The 23,983-nt window shown below is 32.3% G+C and overlaps 1 protein-coding gene and 1 long non-coding RNA gene across 2 annotated transcripts; one reads left to right on the forward strand and one right to left on the reverse strand.

Moving 5' to 3' along the window:
- Positions 1-3,652: 3,652 nt before the first annotated feature.
- Positions 3,653-4,567, reverse strand: LOC112708835 (uncharacterized). Its single transcript, XM_025760765.1, has one exon. The coding sequence runs from the start codon at positions 4,565-4,567 to the stop codon at positions 3,653-3,655; it is 915 nt and encodes a 304-aa protein (XP_025616550.1).
- A 903-nt stretch (positions 4,568-5,470) lies between these two features.
- On the forward strand, positions 5,471-15,698 carry LOC140175271 (uncharacterized). The gene is made up of 2 exons (XR_011865335.1): positions 5,471-5,750; positions 15,278-15,698. It is a non-coding gene; the product is annotated as an uncharacterized lncRNA (long non-coding RNA).
- Positions 15,699-23,983: the final 8,285 nt, after the last annotated feature.

Below are 23,983 nucleotides of genomic sequence, written 5' to 3' on the forward strand. Positions count from 1 at the left end.
TCATATTTAAATTAAAAAATTAAAATAAATACTTACATAATTTAACTGACTAAAATAGTTAACAATGTAAAATTTAGGACGATCAATTTCTTTAATTTATTTTCTTAGAAATTATGATTTTAGTTAACAAAATTTTGGTGTTCTGAAAGTATGAAAGTTGATAATATGAAAGGTTTGAAGAAGAAAATGAAAGTGAGAGAGATCACCTTTGAGGGAGAGAAGAAAGAGAGGAGACTTGCATTCCCAACAAAATAGCATGCATGCGCGATATGTGTTGTTGACTACAAAATTGAGGATTCGATTTGCATATCAATCTCTGATTGTTAGATTTTTTTTGATTCAATTCTATCCGTCAGATTTAGATTTGACACAAAATTGAGGCTCAGTTTTATGGATCTATTCTCCTTTGTCCGATCTTTCTAAATTTAAACTTGATCATTGGATAGACTCAAATCTGATCCTCAGATTTGAATCAATAACAACCTTCCGATTTATGGTAATCCTAAATCAAACTCTTTAATTTGTTAATAGCCGTCTTCCACACCCCTGAATAACCCACAAAAATTCAATAACATGGATAACACTATTGTTTTTTCACTATGAAAATTAAAAATTGTCTATTATCGCTATGGTAGTTGTCTTATGTAATAGAAGGTCATGGCTCAAACATGGGCACAAAACAAACAGAGGCTCAATAACTTTAAGGTATAATCTCTCATCAATTCATACATAATCATGTTTAAAAGAGAGATTGAGATTGAGAAACTAAAACTAAGAGATAAAAATTGAGATATAGTAGAGATTAAATAAAGCTTTTGTATTATGTTTGATGTAAAATATACTGGACTAAACTATGTTTCAGTATTATATTTGATTTACGATAAATATAAAAACTGAGAAGTAAATTTAAAATTTAAAAAGTTGAATGAACATATTTTTTAAAAAAATGTTATTAAAATTTCAATTTTCATCTTTAAAAATTTTTCTCTCTTATATTTCCACTTTTTAAAAATACTAAAGATATTAAAATTTTGTGTACTTCTAATTTTTAACTATCAAATATAATATTTAATTCCAATCTTTTAATTTCAGTTTTAATTTAAAAAACAAACACTATTTAACAAGTCTCATATCATAATCAACCTGAATTCCATCAATCATCATCTTGTGGTTTTGAGATAATCCCCTTCGAAAATAATCAAAGTATGAATAAAAATATAAAAATAAAATGACAATTTTTTAATAGTTGACTTTTAGTATTTAATAAAAAATTAATTATTTTATTATAAAATATTTTTTTTATAAAAATAATTTGATTATGCGATGATTAATTTAATTATGTTGTTAAAAAATATTGAATAAATATAAATATCATAAATATATAATAATTAATTTCTAGTATTTATACAACATATTTCAAAAATAATAGTAATGAGTCATGTTTTAAAATTCTTATCCCCTTATTGAGCATATTGTATTCACATACAAATTTTTAAATGTTAGAATAGCACACAAAAAATATTTAACAGAAAAAAAAAACAAAAGTTGAGAGGCCAAAACCAAATAAATGAATACTCAAATACTATTCGTTAATTAGTAAAGAAAAAAATATCTTAAAGTGACAATATTAATAAAGTAATAAGATAATATTTTAATTATTTTTAAATTTATAATATTTATTATTTGTGAGCTCTACTATCTTAATTCAAGGATGATTAATAATATATTTTTTTTAAAATGATAATATAATTTTAGGGGAGTCGACTCTATTAATAAAAGTGTATACAGATACGAATGATCTAAATATCTAATTAAATTCTATCTGACTTGATTATATTGAGTAATATATTTGATGGATAATCAAATTTAATAGAATAAAATTTAGTTATACTCATTTTTAATTGATTTAGGTATTGAATTTAGATTTAATTATTTTGTTGGTTTCTTATAATTTTACTATATTTTTATTTAAATTTTTATATTTTTTTTAATTGAGTTTTTATACTACTTTTAATTTTATAATTAGGTCCTTTCTAGTATAAAAAATATTAAAAATAACTGAATATTTTTATATAAATTAAAAATATTTATAATTAAAAATCTAACCAGATCTTTGATCGTATGTATTTCGAAAAAAATATTCTATTAATTTTAAAGTTTTTGATGAAAAAGACTTGTTTACAAAATTAAAAATAATATAAAATTCAACTAAAAAGATATATAAAAACTTAATTAAAAATTAAATTTAGCTAATATATATTCTAGAGACACATGATAAACATACTACTAGTAAAAAGTTTTAAATATTTTTATTTAATGAATACAAAACAAATATATTAAAAACTTAATTTTTTTATATATTCAATAAAAAAATTTTATTTTATAATCTTAACATGTGTCTTTAAAATATATAATAGATAAATCTTTACAAATTTAATAAAATTATAAAAATTAATAAAATAATTAAATCTTAAATTTTTTTAAATTTTTTACGATATTTCTTAAACTGACAAAACAAAAACTAATTTACCAAATTTATTGTTGACCAATAAATTACTTCATATATAATACAAAATTTAAACATCTAATATTTATTTAAATAAACTAATAAACTAATTACTAAACTAATTTATCTGATATTTTAAATCTTGAAGTTATGATAGTGAAATACGATCGTGTCTACCCGTATACATTCCTAAATTGATCAGAACTCTGTTATTCCAAATCCAATCCCAATGACAATTGACTCAAATGGTCCCACGCTTTTGTCCGTCCAAAATGAACGGTGTCGAGTTTCAAAATCAGAAAAATCCAAAAGTTGCATGTTTCTCCGAGTCCAACATGGGTTACCTGCAATTCCTCACAGACAAAGACACTGCACGCTGTTTATTTGCCGCATATGCCATTCACCCCCAATAATATACTCCACTCTCACCAACCATTTTCAATAGTTTCTCTTTTTTTTGGCATGAATTAATGGTGTTACTCTTAAGATCAGAATCATTATATTTTATACTTATAATTCATTACCTAATAATAATAGTCAACAAAAATAAGTCCCCACAAAAACTTACACGTAAATTATTAATTAAAAATTAATTAATCATTTAAAATATTTAATTATATTATTATTTAATAATTTTCTACTGTCATGTAAATATTCATCTTATCCAATAGTGTTATCTTTTGCGAAATGACAATATTGTTAATAACTCCAAATTCGAGAAGATTGAATTTTTCTACATATAACCTTTTGATAATTAGAAATACAACTTATACACCTAAAAATCACTTAATCAATTTGTATAAATTATAATTATCTTATTAAAACTAAACTAAATATTATTACAACTGGAAGAAAACAAAATTGATTCGCAAATAGAACTTCAGAAACCATGATCTTATTTAATAGGCTGTAGAAGACAATTTAGCATTCAAGAGAACCGAATGAATCAAAATCTTATTTCATTTTATTAAATATATGAAACAAGGCTCAAAGACTTTGCAGATCATTGAGGGAAAAAAAGGAAAATCAAAAAGAAAAAGCCTGATTTACAAAGTCGATCTAACAGCGCGATAAGATAATGCCAAATCTGAACATCCGAAAAAAAAAAAGAAAAATAATATTAAATTATTAATAACAAAATTGTGATTAGTCGACAAAAACACCGCCGCGTCTGGCTTCCAAAACGGCGTCGTTGAATCCAACGAACCTGCATTTAGCACCGGTCACTCCATCAACAACCGCGGGAACCGGGTTTCCATGAACCGGATTCGTCGTCCTTTTATACGGACCGAACCACTTTTCCTGCATGAACCGGTTCTTTCTCCAAGGTGGCACGGAGAGCCCCTTGCTCCTGAAACACCGTTTCGCAGCTTCGCACAACGCCAAAACGGTGCGTTTCAGCTCTTCTGCTGTCCCAACGAATATTCTGGGAACATTGCTCAGAACTTCAGAGTAACTATTACTAGCCCTTGCGATCTCAAACTGAACGGCGAAATCGAGATCCACGAAGTACCTGTTCTGCCGCCACGTGGACGGTCCAGATTGCACCACGTCGATGAACTCGTAGTTCCCCGCTGTGACCACTCCGGAGGAAGAATCCCATCTTGTCTTGCATATCGCTGCATTGTGCCCTCTCTCACGCAAAAACGACAACACGCTTCGTCGAAACGACGATGCGTTTTGCTCCCTCATAAACGCGAACCTCTCACTGGCTTCAAGAACGTGCGAGTGGAGCAACGCTCTGTAAGGATCGCTCACATTGTTCGTTGCGGTTAACATGAGCGCTTCCACCACCGAGTCCATGCATTCGGAGACTGAGTCGACTCGCTCCGAGTCGAACTCGTCACCTACTGACTCGTCCTCGTTTCCGTTGTCCTCGAGGAAATTATGCACGAGCTCGGAGAGACACGGAGAGTTCTCGTCGCCGTCGCCGTCGCCGGTGCCGGAATGTTCGCTCCCGCTGCTGTCATAGCTCAATTTCCGGTAATCGCCGCCAACAAGGCGAGCTTTAGCTTCGTCGTCGAACGGGTCAGTGACTCGTTTTCTCCTTACAAACACCATATCTACAATTTAAAATGAATAAAATCTTTAAAAACCAGCTTGGTTTTTTTTTTTTTTTTCCTTTCTTCGGAAGAGTCAGGAGTGTTCCAAATTGCTTATAAAGATGGAGGAATTATTGGAATTTTCTCGAGAATATTCGAGCGGAAACTATATAAAGTTTGTTAAAATGAAGTTGAATTTGCAAGTGTTGGGTATTGTTTCGGGGTTTGACGGGGTTGGGTTAAATAAAAAGGGATATGCGGGTAGGATCCGGATGTGTGAAAAATGATGCCATGATGGTGTTATATAAAGATGCTTTGGCATATCCAAACTGAGCTTTTTGTTCGGGTCGTGTCATGGGTTATGTGAGTACGTGTAGGAGTGTGATGTAACCATGTGTTAGTGAGTGGGAGGGTGGGCTTGCACGAGTGCGGCACGTGGGTTGGATTAGGACGATGACTCAATGTATAGTTGGGAAAATTGGGATAAGGCAAAATGGAGACAGAGAGGGTCGTTTTGAGGGATACAGTCATACAGGGTTGCCGTTTCGTAACCATGGAAGGTTGTGTTTTGTCATTTCTGTTTAATGTTGGATTAAATGAAGATGGCAACGGAACGGGGCGGGGGTGGGGCGGCAATGTCTCTCTACTCTCCGTTTTTGTTTTTAGATTTGTTCTTAGCGATGTTCTAAAAATCGAACTGAACCGATCGATCGAATTGGTTCTATTGAAAATTAGAATAAAAAATGGTCAAATCCTCTTTTTTAAACTATCATTTACAAAATTGTCTAAAAACTATTAAATTGGCCAGTTTACTGAACCCGTCGATAATTGACTCGTTGGATTGGATCGAAAATCGACCGATTCATATAAAACGTCGTCATTTTGGTTAATTAAAAAAAAAAACCACAACCCCACACGAGTTAACTCCCCTTCCCCCAACACCCCACCAAACCTCCCTTGAAAGAGAAAGACACACACCCAGCAAATGCTAGCTCCTACCCAAACGGCCACACCTTCCCTTCTCTTGAATGGAACCGCTGGCGCCGTCCATAATTGTCTCCAGGACCTCCTCCTTCCCCTATCAAACTCCCATACGATCACACCTTTCGTTCTAGTTCCACGTCGTCCATTCCCTAGGTGGTGTCGAGGCTTTCAACTACTGCGTCGTGGTGTCGTTGTCGTCTTCCTGCCGTCAGTGAAAGGTAAGCGGCACTGGGCTTTACTGATTTCTGTCGAGTGTTATTCTGTTTCACTTTTAAGGTTTTGAGGTTGATTTTGTGATTATGCTACTGTTGCTGTTGTTGCTTGTTATGCTGTTGTTGTTGTTAAGTTGCTATTATGCTGCTGTTGTTGTTAGGTACTTAGGTTGTTAATTAATTAATTATTTGTAATGCTGCTATTTGGAATTAATTTAGGAGTCATTAGTTGTTAATTTGTTATGTTGCTGTTGTTGTTATGGCACTGTAATTTTGTGATTTCTAAATCTATAATCTGTAATTTTGTTATGCTAATGTTTTGTTATTTGTTATGTTGCAATTTTGAATTAATTTATGGATAATTAATTATTTATTTATAAATTTGGAAGATATAATCTGTAATTTTGTTATGTTGACATTTCATGTTATGTTTTAAATTCGGAAGATATTTAAGATTTATATTAGATTATAATTATATTTTATGATGTTTATTTATAATTTATTTATTATTTTATTCTAAAACAGTTCTTTTGGTTGAATTACTGGTTGAACCGGTTAGACCAATAAATCAGTAAACCAATAACTAAAGTAGTTTGATGATCGGTTCGATTTTTCAAACCTAGTCTTCAGTTTCTATTTGACTATTTCGATTTGTGCTGTGTGAGAATATTGTCTCCTATCTCTATTTTCTGTAAGGCTCTATTTTTCGCGAAGACCTCATTTCTCATCTCTTTATATTAATAAATTATATGAAGATTCTAACAAAAAAATAAAAAAAAATAAAATATTATAAAATATTATTATAGCATACAAATAGAGTATTGTCTAAAGATTATAAATTTAAAAATATAAAATAACACATTATAATCATGCAGAAAAGAGACAAAAAATGTGGGACGACACAATGTTAGTATTATAAAAAAAAGAAGACATTTTTTAAATTAGGATCAGGTTTTTCAATATATATATATATATATATATATATATATATATTAAATAAATTTAATAATTTAAAGATTAGTGGGGATGGGGCGGTGATCCGCTTAGATCCTTCGGAGAATTTTACTCTCATTTTCATCCTTGAGAAAAAAATTTCTCGTCTTTGGACCTATTTGGGGCGATTTTCGTAAAATTTCCACATATTGGAGAGTTTTACCATCCCTATAAATTATACACATGATTGTAAAATTTGTATTTATAAGAAAAATGTATTTTTATCCTTTTTTCCATTTTATATTTAAAATATTATATAGAGTTTAATTTTGATGCACCGTAAAGTGTTCTATACAATCGTGTAATTATATTTGTTTTAATTTTTTAGATGACTATTTATGTAGCCAATGTGAAAAATAATTATTTTTAATGATGTAGCATTATGTAATTAAATACACGTGTAAAACTACTCTATATTAACAGTGCGTCAAAATTAAATTTTATCCATCAAATTCAAAACATATTTTTAAGTTCTCTTCGCATTTATAGAGATACACAATACATACTATTATTCATTATAGTGTACTATTTATATGTATAGTTACTTACCGTAACATATTTATTTATGAAAAATTTGTCATATAAATAATTTTTAAAGTAAAATTTTACTGATCTTAATAAGATTTATTATAAATAAGAGTATTTAATAAAAGTTATATAAAATTTAAAAAATAATAAATATTTATTATTTAAAACTAAATTATTTATATGCTTGCTATTAGCAATAGAACACCTATTATAATAGAAAATCTAACTAATATTTTTTTTTAGTGACTAATTAGTTTAAAGATGAAATCTTCCAAAATCTAATGGTTCTTTTACTCTTAAAATGTTGATAAACTAAAAGACTAATCATGAAATTATAAAATTTTTCGGAAGCTGATATATATATTTTTTAAGGATTTGATTTAGTAATTATTGATGCAATTCTTAATTTTTTAGTCTGTCAAAAAAAAAAGCATCTTTTTCGGTAGGGATCAATGGTATTCTTCAACTTCAAGGGCCAAAAATGTTAGATGTTCATTGCCTAACTTGGTGAGTTTTTGTGTAGTGAACAAAAAAAGTTATTTCGTTCCAAGTTCTTATATGGATTAACATGATTTTTTACATCAATCATGAGCATGTTGTTGTAAAAGATGAAGCTAATTTTGGTGACATGGGTAGCTGCAGAGTAGGCTAAATAAATATACCAAATTTAAAAAAATATTGTACCAAAGGTAGAGTGAAAAGATAGATGTTTCAATCTAGTGTATTTTATAAAGGGTTTTGCAATGTTAGACTGGACTCTTGGGTGGTTTCTTATGTTCTTACGGTGAAGTAAGTTTCTTGCTTTTCAATAAGTGTGCAAAAGTTTAGAATATGTAGGATCATGCCTTTATCCTAAATAATAAATGAATGAGTAGACTATGAATCAGTGGAAATTGAAACATTAAGTCTATATAGACATAGACAAATATTTTTAGTGGAAAAAGAATAATTTGATTTTTAAAAGATTATATAAAAATATTTTTTATGTATGGTTCAGATTATTCCCTTACATAACATGTTAAATGTAATTGTAACATGACATAGGCATGTTAAATGTAATATTATATTTAACTCAATATTAAATGTAATTGTAAACCGATATAATATGATTAAGTTAGACCAACATCTTAGGGTGTGTTTGTGAAACACGTTGGAGAAGATAAAAGTGTGTTTCAGTACTTTGAACACTGTTCTTTGATGTTTGACAACTTTTCTTCTCTGAACGTCAACGTGATTCTGCATCCAAAAACTCGTTCACTAGAAGCAAAAAATTATAATTTCTGCATTTATTCAAAACACGTTTAATTGTTGCTAGTTATTATTGGTGTTTCCATAATTTTTTTAAATAAATATTGAGAATATTAAAATAATTATTCTAATTTTTGTGCACTGTTTACTATTTTAATTTTTTATAATATGTATTATTATTTCTATTAAAAATAATAAATTAAATAAAAAATTAATTATAAACAATAATAAAAATATAACTTATAAAAAATTAGAACCTAAAATAATAATAAAAATAAGATTATTAAGAGTACGTAAAAAGAATACTAAAATATATTATTTTATATATTATTTTTAATTTAATAAATAAATATTAATTTTTACTATAAAAAAATACTTAAAAAGTTGTCAATTTTTATATGTTATTTTTAATTTCATAAATAAATATTAATTTTTATTATAATAATAAAAAATTATAATATACTAAAATAGAATCTATAAAAAATATTATATAAAAAATACTAAAAAATATAAAAAAATTAAACATACTTAAAAAAATAATATTATAATTTAATATTATATTTTTTAATAATTAATTAATTATTTATTTAGAAGTGATTTTAACTAATATTATCCAAACAATATTTATTTTATCAAAATCAATTTTAGTAAAAAATTGCCAAACATAAATTATGTTGACACAAACTCACTTCTACCCAAAATCAATTTTACAAAATCACTTCCATTCAAATTCCAATTTACCCAACCTGAATCCAAACACACACTTAATTATTGGTTTATTTGTTTGAAAAAAATATTGATGAGTGATTTCTCTTTTCGGGACTTGGCCACATGGCCCACACCCACAATCCGTTTAAACACTACTTTTATATAAATTCATACTAGTTATAAGAGGAGTGCCAGGGGATTAGTAAGTATTATGATTTGTAATCATTAAATAGTTATCATTAATATTTTTAATGGTATGAGATTATATTTAATAGTGAAAGATTATTCACTTTTTTTTATTGTTGGCCAAATTTTAATAAAAGCATAGTTATTAGAATCGAACCGGTGATCAAACCAATTAAATTACTAGTTTATCGATTTATTGGTTCAACCGATAAATCGTTGGTTGAATCGATAAAACCGATTTCATGTATATAAAAAAATATAAAATACTAAAAATAAATAAAAAATATAAAATACTAAAAATAGTCATAACATTAAAAAATTCAAAATACATATCTTTAGTTCTTCACCATCATTTTAAAAATAACCAAATTTCAAAATCTAAATATAACTAATACAAAGATAGACATGAAATTAGTTAGTACTAGTACAATAGTATCTTAACTAAACACAATAAGGATAACAATTCATAAACTAAATCCAAGGAGTGATTTCGAAGTCGAGAAATTGCTCTTCATCTGACAAATGTGGAACTACATCCTGATTGGTTTCATTTTGATTTGCATTTTCCACAGAATTATTAGCTCCATCATCATCCCGATCATCTTCCAAATTCAATTGATCTAGCATTATAGATAATGTTTCACAAATCAAGATAAAAAATAGTATAAAACATGTTATAAGGCATACAAAAATCATAGTTGATCATAATTCATAAATAAATAAAAGCATACCTAAATCATCTAAAGGTGATTGAAGAGACATATTTGCAAGATCATTTCGTAAAGCATCAACTTCTTCAGGAGTTAAAAATGGTGATGAATCTTCCAGTATCCATTCCGATTGATGCATCAGGAGTTGATCCTTGTTCTTGCGAAGATGGTGTTTCTGATGGTGTATTCGCAGAAGCCATTCTAAAAGAATATAGAGTAGCAAAAGTATAAAACAATAGCAATCCTAAATTCCCTAATTCCTATTCTCTATTCAGCAAGACAGCAACCTTAAATAGTTAAATTCACGGCACAAGGCCACAAGCATATTCATAACAGAACAGACAACATAAAAACATTAGTCATAACAGTTTCATATTCATAAATTTTTCAACAAGCATATTCAACACAGAACAAATCAACATAACAACATTATTCATATTTTCAAGCTTTCAACAAGGAAGTGCAGAATAGAACAACAAAAAATATTGTGAGAACAAGTTTTCGCAACAGAATAGAACAACTCCAGAAAAGAACATATCCTTTCAACTCCAGAACAATAGAAAATATTGATGCATCAGTCAAGAAAGTGCAGAATATATCCTTTCAACTTTTCACAACAGAATAGAACAAGCATAAGTCATAACAGAAGTGCAGAACAACATTATTCATTATTCATAAGTTTTCAACAAGCATAGAGTAGAACTGCAAAAGTGCAGAACAGGGGAGAATTGGAGAACAACATATTCAACTAACCTATTTGACAGAGCAGAAGAGCGAGGCAACAGCAAGGGCGACGGCGAGTCAATGGCGACGACGATGAGAGACAGGGACGAAGCGGAGCCGCGGGTCTATTCTGTTCCTTCAGACTTCAGAGTTCAGAATGGGTGTCCGGCAGGGAGATGAAGAAGACGATGGCGGGTGGCTGGCGGCGATGGATGGGTGAGTGACAATGTGACAGAGTGAGGTGAGGTGGTGACGCGGAGGGTTAGCCGTTAGGGGATTAGGATTGGGGAAAAGTGGAAAGTGAAAACTGGGATTGGGGTTTGGGGGTACCGAATACGAGAACGAGACTTTTTCTTTTTTTTCTTTATTTTTTTAATAAACCAAAACAAAGTCATTTTGGAAAATGAATAAAAACTAGCTTCTGAACCGGTCGGTTGACCAAAAATTGCCAATTTTTCAATTTTCATCAAAACCGGCTGGTTCAACCCGGTTCTCAACAGTTCTCTTCCTTATCCAGTCATATCACTCAACCGGATCGGTTAAGGATCCGATTCACCAATTTTTCAGTCAAACCGATCAATCTGGTCAGATTTTTACAACTATGAATTAAAGTGTTGGTCTTCTAGACTTTCTGCTAGTTATAAGCCACCCTCAATTACTACTCATTATCTAATGATGTTACCTATATTTGTCTACAACTTCATCTTCTACCTTTCCATATCTATTCTAGAAAAGTTTAAAAAACATAAACTGGTATCTATAGCTACCAGATACTGATCTTGATTGCTGGTGCTACCTGTCCACTACTGCATCAACTTCGCAATTAACCCAAAAAAATAAAAAAGGGTATAGATACAACTAGAGAAGTGAAGGATGCTCTCAAAAGACAGCGACATCCTCTCCAGCCTGGGCACTCCGCCTTGATATGACGGAAAAGAATGAAGCTGCATGAGAACTGCTGCTATTGGGGTTTAATCCCTCGGCAACGTTTAACCCCTTGCTCAATTCAGCTAGATCTCGATTTTTGTTTTGACGGCATTCAACCCCTCACTCTTCTCTATCGTAATGCACCGTCTGCTTTTAGGTGGTCCAACTAAATTTAATCTTACATATTAATGACTTTTTATTTAAAATGTAGTAGACTTAAAGTGAGTTGTAATAATCAAAAGTTCTCATCTTGTAAATAATTTAATATATTTTTTTAACTTGTCCCAGATGTTACTGTTCATTATTTGTGAACAAGTCTCTGTGTTTTTGATTAATTTTTTTACTACTTAGTCCTTTAAAATTTAAAAGATATTTTTTTCACCAAAAGAAATTCCCTTGTTAAAGTACCACATTAAAACACACGTATATGTGATAGAAGAATATTAGAGAGTTATTATAATTTATTATTTTTAATTATTAGTTAATTATCAATATTAAAAATATGAGATAAAAATATATTATTAAATTATTAAATTAAAAATTAAAATGACTAAATAAAAATAAAAAAACAATAAATTCTGATAAGTACCTAATATTTTTCAAAGTCATATTTAACGCCTAAAAATATGTCTCGAGAAACTTCAAATAAAAAACATCAACCAACTTGCGCCTAAACATAGTATTACCCATCATATTTCATCCAAGAAAAAATAGAAGTACTTTCAAACTACGTCCAGTAACGTAAAAAATTTAAGTTTTTTTTTTTGTTCTAATTTCAGTTTTCTGCTTAGTTGTTTTCGTTTTCTAGAACTAAAATTTTCAAATTTTCTAAAGGCTAAAATCAGGTATAGTTTAAAATGTTGGGACTTTGGATTGAACCAAACTTTTTATCTTTAAAAAAAAAAGCTAAAGTTAAATTCGTATTATATTACTAATCTGTTTAAATAAATATAAAAAATTTAAATTTTGTCTTGTATATACGATAATTTATTGATCAACAACAAATTTATAAATAAAACTTTAATTTATAAAATATTAATTTTTAATTTATCAGATAAAAAAATACTGTAAATAACGAAAAGACATATTAAAAGAAAAGCAGCGCTGGGATTTTATTGAGCACAAGAAATCACAGCGTTTAATATAATAAAAACAGATTGCATAAACTAATGTTGGAGTGGAATAAAGAGAAGTTGGAGATTAGAGATTTAAAGCATTATCTTGTTTAGAAAGGAATATGCTATGTGGATTACGAATGTGTTAATTATTGTACATTTGATGTTAAATGTTGGGGTGGTTAAGATAAAGCCTGTCGGGGAAAAGGTCAAGAGGATAGAAAAGAAAGGAAATTTTGGCCTATGACTATGAGGGACACTTCACAAAGCTAGTGCACTCACAGGGAACGAATCAAGGACTTGGTTGCATTTCCAATTTAAATATTCCAAAAAATATTAAATTAGTTTTTTATATTTAGACTTAATTCTATTTTAATTTTTAAAAGTTAAAGTATCTTATTTAAATTTAAAATCTTTTTATTTAAATTTAATATAATTTTATCATAAAATTAACGTTAAATAATTAACAACATCATTCTACCAAATTTTGATGACTTTTTTAAAAAAGAGATATAAACTCGATAGACATAAATCAGTAGCGAATACATCACCATAAATCATTGACTTTAGTTTGAGTATATGAAAAACATCTTTAAAAATTTACTTTTTGCAGAGAAGTTCACCGGTAGCGACGAGAACAAGACTATCGTTATTTTTACTGCGAAAAACTCTCTTCGACAACAAAAGAATTTGATTATATAAGTATTCTATATTTAAAAACATAATTTTGTTAATTATTTAATATTGATTTTACAATATGACTATATTAAAATTAAATGAAATTTTTTTGTTAATTATTTAATATTGACTTTACAATATGACTATATTAAAACTAAATGAAATTTTTTTAAATTTAGATAGAATATTTTAAATTTTAGAGACTAAAACAAAATTAAATTCAAATTTATAGAACTAATTTAATATTTTATTTTTTTTATTATCATTTCTCACTATATATCTATTTGATGAATTAAAAATTAATTTATTATAAATCAGATTAAAATTTTATTTAAGAGTAAATTTTGAGTTTCAGATGCTTAATTAAGTTAATCACTCGGCTCATTTAAATTTGTTTCACCGTCACCCGTTTTCAATAAATTATATATATTGTTAAATTTTTTCAATATGGAAATCATTTATAAAGATAAGGTAATGAAAGTTTATTACAGCTCCAAAATTCATTTCAGTCTTAGGGTGCAACATGCATAATGCATAATGCATCTATCTGATGGAGTCTCAATTTCATAGATGAATCGAGAAGATCTCGACACCATGTTGATTGTTGAACATTGATTGGTCATCACGCCGCATATAGTCTTTTTGAAATATTTCGTTATTTACTTTATTTATTATTCAAAAAATATTAGACATCTATTAGAATTTATTATTTTTTAATTATTAATTATTAATATTTAAAAATATAGATTAAATATATTATTAAATTAAAAAATTAAATTAATAATTAAAAATAATAATAAAAAAATAATAATTTTAAAAAAATTGAGTATTTCTCTTATTATCATTGAGTGTGGGTCCAAACTGTATCTTAATATAACTATAAAGTGATGAGACAAGAGTGTGCCCAATAACAGTATGTCATCCTAATATAACTCAAATAAACCGATCAAGGTTAATTATTTACTATTTTAGATAAAAAAAAAATGTCGAAGTATTTGAAGAGCTTAGATCTCCATTTCTTAAAAGGATTCATTAGGGGTTGACAAATATATTTGTTAGGCCTTTTCCGTTCAAGTTTGTCACTAAATAAAGGAGACTGAATACATAATTTAGAAATGCCAAATCGTTCCATTTTTTGAAGATAGGACTGTAGTGTTTATTCAAATTTGATTTGAAAAATACGAATATTAATATTCGTATATTAATAAATTGAATTGCAGGTAGGTATCTTGCATATTTATAAATTTATAAAAATAAATAAATAAATATTTTTTATATTTTATTTTAATTAATAATTGTTATATATATTATATTATTTTATTTTTATTATTTAAAAAAACATGTTTAATCATATTTTAAGAACAAATATTTTTAAAAGAGTGAAAACAGATTATATTTTTTAATAAAAATAAATTTTTTAAAATATTTTTATGTTTTATAGATATATCCAATTCGCAAATGTACAAAATCAGATGTAAGGTTAAAAAACATAGATATTAAATATGATCTAATGTGATGAGCCGATAACTTTAACACAGATCGGATCGAGATTTTGATCTTATCTAATTCAATCCGCATTCATTCTTAAGTAGGACGAGCAAGCAAGTCGACTAACTAAGAAGAAACATCTAACTTTATTTTTAAAAATGAACTCCTAATTAAAATTTCAAACTTTTAACTAGCAATAATTTAACTTTGATTTTCTCTATTGAGCTAGCTTGGCCTCCAGTAGCTTGAGGCAACCATTATGGTCGTGCACATTTCCATCGCATTCCGCTCAGTTGGATCACTTTGCGGTGGTAGGATGTGAACTTGGAAAGGCTACTTGATGTCAAATCGGAGGTGGCCGTAGTAAGGACCAAGTACGGTAATTATGGCTTCGTGTTCGATTGTGGGAAGTCGTGTGGCTATTCGACAACTACGCTAATGTTTCAAGATGTTTTACTTGAGTTATTGGTAAAGACTAGATGTAACACCCTACCATACAGAGTCTTATGCTTAAGTTATAATTCAGAGATGGCAAGGTATTACGACCTCTAAAATAAAAATTTAGTATGTATAGTAGTATGAATGATTGATTATAACAACGAATAGATCAGTATGTTATCAATGAAGATAACAACGAATTTATCCAGAAATGGATGGAAAACTCTATTCATGTAATCCATAAACACCGCAGGAGCATTCGTCAATCCAAAAGACATTGCAGTGTACTCGTAATGACCATAACGAGTCCTGAAAGCAGTCTTAGGGATATCCTCACCCCTCACCCTTATCTGGTGATAATGGGATCGCAAATCGATCTTGGAGAAAACTTCAGCTCCTTGTAACTGATCCATGAGATCATCAATCCTCGGCAATAGGTACTTATTCTTTATTGTGACCTTGTTCAACTGCTTGTAATCCACACAGAGCCGTATACTCCCATCTTTCTTCTTTACCAGTAGCACTGGCGCACCCCACGGAGAGACACTTGATCGTATAAAATTCTTACCCAACAAATCCTCTAACTGAGACTTTAGCTCGTCCATCTCTAACGGTGACATCCTATAAGGAGCACTTGAGATTGGTCCTGCCCCAGGCACCAATTCAATAGCAAACTCAACCTCTCGGTTAGATAGAAACTCATCAATATCATCGGAAAACACTTCCAAAAACTCACACACAACCGGGATCTGCTCCAACCTTTGATCATCACCCGAAACACTCGCGGTTAACAACAGGATACCCTAACATTTGATTCTGGAACAGTTCACCATCATCGAATTCAAGTAATAATTATTCACCACAACCGGCCTTTCTGTATTTTCTGGCATAAAGTACACCGACTTTGTAGAACAATCAAGCAAGACATGGTTCTCAGATAACCAGTCCAATCCCAAGATAAGATCAAGACCGATCATCGGTAAGCAGATTAAATTATGGACAAAATCACGCTGCCTGAACCTAAACGAAACTTTCAGGCATCCTAGCCTAGTTACCATGGCTTCATGGGTAGCATTATACACTTTTAGGTCATAACCTAAGGTTACAATCTTCAATCCTAACTCATGGGCTTTCTCAAATGCAATGAATGAATGCGATGCTCTCGAATCAAATAAAGCATTTAAAGTTTGACCAGCCATTTCACAATTACCTCGAATGAGTGTCTTGGATCCCTTGGCACCTATAGCTGAGGTGGTGAACACCCGACCAGTCTGTTGTGCTTTCCCAGCACCTTGTTTCTGCTTCTCCGGACAGCTTGCGGCTTTATGCCCCGCCTTTCCACAACTGTAGCACAACCCCCATCCGGCCTTGCATGGTGCTCCCGGATGGTGACTCCCACATCTAGTACAAGCTTGATCATTCTGAGGCTGCTTCCCAAACTTCTTTCCTTGGGAGTTGTTGTTGTTGAGCCTCCTAAAGGAACATCCCCTTTTAAAAGGCAGACCTCTAGCTGCAAAGCTCTTCCCTTGAATCTGTGGGAATGATCCTTTGTGACTTCCTTTCTCAGCGGCTGCCCTCTTCACACACTTTTCAGCAACCCTACACTTGTTCACCAATTCGGAGAAAGTTCTTATCTCCATTGGTCCTACTGAACTGAAGATATCACTACGGAGTCCTCCTTCATACTTAACACACTTTCATTCCTCATACTCTATCGGAGTCCCTTGACACATACGAGAGAACCTGAACAACTCTTCAAACTTGTCAGTATACTCAGATACGGACATGATACCCTGCTTCAGCTGCAGTAACTCAAGTTCCTTAGCCGTCCTGGCAGAAGTCGGAAAGTACTTCTTATAGAACTCCTCTTGGAAGACATTCCAGGTGATATAGTCATCACCCTGCTACAGAAGACGTCGGATACCTTGCCACCAATGCGACGCTTCACCAGTGAGCAAATAGGTGGCGAACTCGACACGCTGTCCTTCAGGTACCACTTGTGCTTGTAGTGCTCGCTCTATAGCCTAAAACCATGTATCAGCCTCTGTCGGGCTAGTAGTTCCCTTGAACTTAGGTGGATTAACCTTCAAAAAGTTTACCAGCGTCATCGGGCCATGAACTCCACCTCCATCATTACCATGGTTGTTCATCTGTTGACTAAGAGCCTCAGCAGTGGCTTGCATAGCAGCAGCCATATTCTCCAACGCCGTCATAAAGTTCACCGGATCATTAGGGTTATTCTCCGGTGCACGAGCATTAGTACGACCTCTATCACGGCCTCTACCGCGTCCACGAGGCGCCATCTGGTTCCTATACACACCAAACAATCGATATTAAGTTGATCAGTCTCAATATCGGAAGTCTAGTACTTCAAGGTCCCAAATGCACGCTCATGAACATTTATGCCAATTATATCAAGCAGATATACTAATAGCACATAACACACACACAGAGAGAATGCACAGAAGCATAGTCAGTCCATCCCTCAGGCTCTACAAGAACGAACTACTCTGATACCATAATGTAACACCCTACCATACAGAGTCTTATGCTTAAGTCATAATTCAGAGATGGCAAGGTATTACGACCTCTAAAATAAAAATTTAGTACGTATAGGAGTATGAATGATTGATTATAACCAGGAGCCTTTGTAGAAAAAGGGGTAAACAAAAATTGCAAATCAAAAGCGCAATACTCCGATCGATAACGTAACGAACAAGGATAAACCAACGCGAGATTATATATATATAAAGGAGTGTCAAAAACAGGAATATCAAGACTCAAAATCCGGCTACAAAGATAATCGGTCCGAGCATATAGCAATATATACATATAAATAGAATAAGATACCCCAAGGAAACCCAAAGGGACACAAATACATAAAACCTATTCTCCAAAATCTCCTATAAGAGGAGTCATCACAGTTTGTATTATTTAACGGAGATAAAAGTATCTAAGCAAACATATAAACTAAAACAGAGTCCCCAAGAACAAAGGATCTTTGCTAATCCAGAAGTCTCCAGCAGGCCTCAGCGAGAAACCTCACGTCCTGCATCTGAAAACCACAAAATCCGCATGGGTGAGAACCAGAGGTCTCCAGCATGGTAACAGCTTCCACATATATAATACATAATAATAGAGGAAAGCCGAAGGCAATCCTAGAGCTTCCTCCAGATAATTCAAAGCTTATAAACAAGCTAAACCATATGTGGCGACTGACTAAAGATTCTTCAGTCTAACTAATACTTCCCTTTCCAATTCCTTCACACCTCCCAACCACCAGCAGGAGTATAATGTAGCAAACACAATTATATCAAATAAGAAATATACAAATAGGAACAATTAAGGCATTTAGACAATTAGCAAGTAATATGCAGTCAAATAGGCAATCTCAAACAATTCATATAGTATGCATATGATGAATGCCTGTCCCTAGTGGCTGATGATATCATCTATCGGTTATAGAGCCAACCCGACAAGTCCTGGTAGCTAACCGTTGGACTGTCCCTCTGTCGTGTCTCCCCAACTCGAGTTATACTCAATATAAACTTGATCATAATCATGATCCATATTCATCACCCTCACTGGTGAATATTTATGGGGGTGAGCTCATCCGGGGCTTTCACAGTGCCCGGCCACCCTGACGACATAGGGTCAAAAGAGCTTCGAGTCTCAACCTGGAGCACGTGGTGGCTAGCCACTGCTTCCTTATAGGAAAACTCTCATCTCCAACAGTGGAAGTGCAACATTCACAATTCATTCAACAGCATATATGCATTTATACTCAGCCATAAACATGGCTCCGCCGTAACACGGCAATAATCTAGCCATCCAGCTCACAGTTAAATCCATAACCAGCCAATTCATTAACAATTACGGCCTTTCGGCCCATGGCAAAACAAGCACTTCTGCCACCATCCTCCGCATCTCACATAGTCATCTTTGATCCTCATTGATCATTCATTTTTCCTTGCTTCACTCGCAAGTTACCACATCCCCTAGCTCCTTTTCTAATTGCTAGGTATATCATAATGATTTAAGACATAGTTGGTGAGATCGGAGGCTTAGAAGTATGAAATTTGGCTTTTAAAACTCAAAAATCAACTTTGGGATAAAAATAGGGCCACGCGTACGCGCACTCTACGCGCACGCGTGGATGGCCACAAAACTCTTCGACGCGTATGCGTCATGCACGCTAACGCGTGGATTGAAAAATAGTCAAACGATGCGCACGCGTCAACCACGTGTACGCGTGGGTGCTCTCGTGCCTCACGCACAAACCTGACACAATTCTGGCACAGCTCTCTGGAAAATGGCTGGGCATTGGGTGCAGCACATCGGCGCACCCGCGCACACCACGCGCACGCGTGAATGGCGTTTTCTGAAAGAACAACCCGTACGCGCCAAATGCGCCTACGCGCGAGGGGTCATTCTCCTAAAAATTTTCTAAGTTAAAAGCTGCAGAATTCATAGATTCAACCCCCAATCTTCCAACGGACATAACTCTCTCATTTTAAATCGTTTTTCACCCATTCTTCGAACGGCATGGACATCCCGGATCCAATTTCATTTCTAAACAGATTTGGCACAAAACGGAGATCCGTAATCCAAGTTATGTCCCATCAAAGTATGCCCAAAACCACATTTTTCATACAAAACCACAAAGTGCCATTTTCAACTCTTTTAAAAATCAATCAAAACATGCCAATTTCATCCCTTTTCTTTGAAATCAGTCAAAACATACCAAAGTCAACATCAAGTCTCCTCAACTCACACATTGACACTTTACTACAATTCACAAAAATCACTATCCCATCATTTTAACCCACTTCACCCAAGTGGCTCAAACTTAAACACATTGACATATCATATACTCTTCCTCATGCCAATTTTCAACAACACCAATTCCAATTAACCATTATTGTACATAATCAATATCATACTCACCATCAACATGGTTACACCCACAATTCAACCATAATCAATCATCAAGCATATATCATAACATGCATATTTCTCATACATCGCACCATCAAGGCATCAATAATCATCATCACATATATGACCACATCATATATCTCAATCATTCAACAACATCAACCATTCAATGCCTATCTTAGGGCCTCTAGCCTAAGTATTTCCTACCATATTACGTATTAGATACGAGAACTTGAGAGAGTGTTCTTCCCTCCATGGCCTCCATTTCAGCGTGTTTTGTAGAGCTTTCTGCGGTAAACGTGTGGCCACAAACGGTGCGGTAACCGGAGCTCTAGATAAAAAGTTATGGTGGTTTGAAGATCAAGGGAGAGATAGAACTTGAGAGAGTGTTCTTCCCTCCATGGCCTCCATTTCAGCGTGTTTAGTGTCTCAAATGAGGAGAGAGAGTGCTGAAAACTAGGGTTTTGGTTTAGTTTAGTTGGGTCAAGGGCCCACTTTGGGTCCGGTTGGCCCGATTTGGCCCGTTCGGTCCATTCTTGGTCCGATTTCTATAAAATTGGTACCGAAATTCTCGTCTCAATCTCCTCTATCACATTTAGCCATAAAAATCACATTTTGGGCTTTCTAGAATAAATTCTCATTTATGAGTTAATTAGTCATTAATTAACCAGGTTTTACACTAGACTTATAGTAAGGATAACCCAAATTTCTTAAATGTTTCTGTTGTTCGAAAAAATATTTTTCGATAATGGTAAATTGTTTGAAATGGTTAAGCGGTCAAAAATGTAAGCAGTTTTCGAAAAGACACATGTGCAAGCATTAGACGGAGATTCTTGACACGGATTTGATTTCAAGGCCTTTCAATAAGTCGAGCAAGTCAAATCGAGCAAGGTGCTCGAATCAGGTAATCAAAATAAGTTATTCGAATAAGTGGTTCGAGTAATTATGGTAGTGGAGGAGTTAGGAGCTTCTATCACGCGAGGAAATCATGGAAAACGTTTAGGCAGGAATGGTTACTAAGGAGAATGCATTCAAGGCTGTGATATTGTAATTAATTGTAATTAATTAACAGTTACCAAAAGTAAATTATAAATACTAGGACGTTTTAGGAAATAAGGGTTAGAATTTTAACTCAGAAAACACTCAAACACACTCACATCCCAGGGAATTCCTGAGTCTGCAATTGAGTAACTTTTCTGTAGGGTTCCTTCCATCTTTTCATTCTTTTAATTCATCTTTCTGTAGACTTTACTTTTCAAGTAAATTTATTTTCCAAGTACTCTTTATCTTCATTGTCCAATTTACATTTCTGCATTTTAAATTTTCTTGTCAAAGTCCTTTGACCCAGTCGAAGGTGTTTTACTGCTTTCTTTTAATTTCAACGCAAACATTTTCATTTTTAGTATATTTTCTTTTTGAGAACTTTATTTTTCCATTTCTTTATTTAAGTTATAAAGTTTAATTTATTTTTATTCTTAAATCCCATCTAATCGAAGACACTTTGATGCACTTCTAAAAAACTGGTAAAGGGGTTGGAATTCTTATTATTTCACCAGAAGAGATTCCATCGGAATTTTCGTTTGAATTAAAATATTCTTACTCGAATAATGTGGTAGAGTATGAAGCTTTGTTTTCGGGTCTCGAGATACTAATTAGTAAAGGGGCTTTGGAAGTTCAAATATTTGGAGATTCCCAGTTAGTTTTAAAGTAGTTATCAAAGGAGTTTAAATGCAATAATGAAAAGTTGCAGACATATTTAACTACTGGTTGGGAACTGTTGACTTCCTTTCGAAAGGTTTCTCTGGTTCATATACCCATGATCCATAATGAAATTTTTAATGAATTAGCCCATATTGCTTCGAAATATAAAATCAGGCCTGAAACACTTAAAAAATTGTCTGGTATCCGTCAGATATTAGTGCTTGCGAGTGAAAGAGAAGTTTTGTGTATAGATGAATGGGAGGATTCTGACTGGAGAAAGACTATCGCTCAGTATTTAAAAGATCCCAGTATATCAGTCGATAGAAAGATAAAATTGCAAGCAATAAATTTTGCTTGATGGCTGATGAGTTGTATAAGAAAGGGATCAATGGGAGTTTGTCGAGATGTTTAGTCCAAGAGGATCAGAATATTGCTTTGGGTGAGGTTCATAATGGGATATGTGGTGCCCATCAAGTTGGAAAGAAGATAAAGTTGGTATTATATCGTAATCATGTGTATTGGCCATCTATGATAAAAAAAAAATTGTATAGATTATACAAAAGCATGTCAAGAATGTCAGAAAAATGGTTCGATACAACAGATCCCAGCATTTGAGTTGCATTCAATAATAAAACCATGGCCGTTTAGAGGTTGGACTTTAGATTTGATTGGGTTGATTCACCCTCCTTTATCAAAACAACACAAATTTATTTTAGTAGCAATTGATTATTTCACAAAATGGGTTGAAGCAGTTCCCCTAATAGAAATTAGTCAAGGTGAAATAATAGACTTTATAGAGGAACATATTATCCATCGATTTGGAATTCCTCAAACATTAAGCACCGATCAAGGAATGATGTTTACTGGTCAGCGAATTAAAAATTTTGCTGCTTCGAGGAGTATCAATACAGTTACTTCAACTCCTTATTATGCGCAGGCTAATGGGCAAGTAGAGGCAGCAAATAAGATCCTGATAAGCTTGATCAAAAAGCACATCAAAAATAAGCCACGAACATGGCATGAAACTTTAAGCCAAGTATTATGGGCTTATCGAAATTTACCAATAGGTTCAACGGGTACTTCACCCCTATAAATTAGTTTATGGCCATGATGCGGTGTTACCGCTGGAAATTAATTTAAATACCTTGAGGGTGTCAAAGCAAAGTAGCTTTCCAGTTGATGACTATTGGAATGCTATGTTTGATGAATTGAATGAATTAGATTCAGAGCGAATATTGGCACTTGAAAATATATTTTGACAAAAAGAAAGTATTGCTCGAAGTTATAATCGTCTAATCAAGGAAAAATCTTTTGATATAGGAGAATTGGTTTTGAAAGTTATTTTGCCAATGGAAAAGAAATCAAAATTTCTGGGCAAATGGTCCCATGCTTGGGAAGGCCCTTTTCAAGTGATAGGGACATATTTTGAAAATGCCTATCAGATTAAAGATATCGAGTCAGAAAAAGTAATTAACTCGATTAATAGAAAATACTTGAAGCAATACTATTGTTGGAAAAATTAGAGTTCAACATGCACAAGTCCAGAAACGATGAAAACTGTTACACAAAGAGAAACCTGAAATAAAAAAGAAATTCAAGGTGCCAATAGCTTTGTAAAATCAGAGCGCAGCTTTGCCCTTTTGCTGTCCAGAGTTGAAAGCACCTCAACTTGTTTGAATTTGTCAAATTGGACCTTCTCGAGTTGTTTTTCATATTCTTCTCGTTTAGTCTCAATTGAAACAAGCTCTTGGATAAGATGTTGTTGTTCTTGTTGGGCAGTGGCCAACGGTTTGGCTATGGTAGCTCGTCTCTGACGTATTTTGGCAAGCTTTTCATTAATCTGAGCCAATTTTGCTTC

Source organism: Arachis hypogaea, chromosome 9 (genome assembly GCF_003086295.3).
Source record: "Arachis hypogaea cultivar Tifrunner chromosome 9, arahy.Tifrunner.gnm2.J5K5, whole genome shotgun sequence".
In the NCBI taxonomy this organism is placed as follows: domain Eukaryota; kingdom Viridiplantae; phylum Streptophyta; class Magnoliopsida; order Fabales; family Fabaceae; genus Arachis; species Arachis hypogaea.

Coding starts and splice junctions, on each gene's coding strand:
- LOC112708835 (XM_025760765.1), bottom strand. CDS start 4,567: ATGGTGTTTGTAAGGAGAAAACGAGTCACTGACCCGTTCGACGACGAA.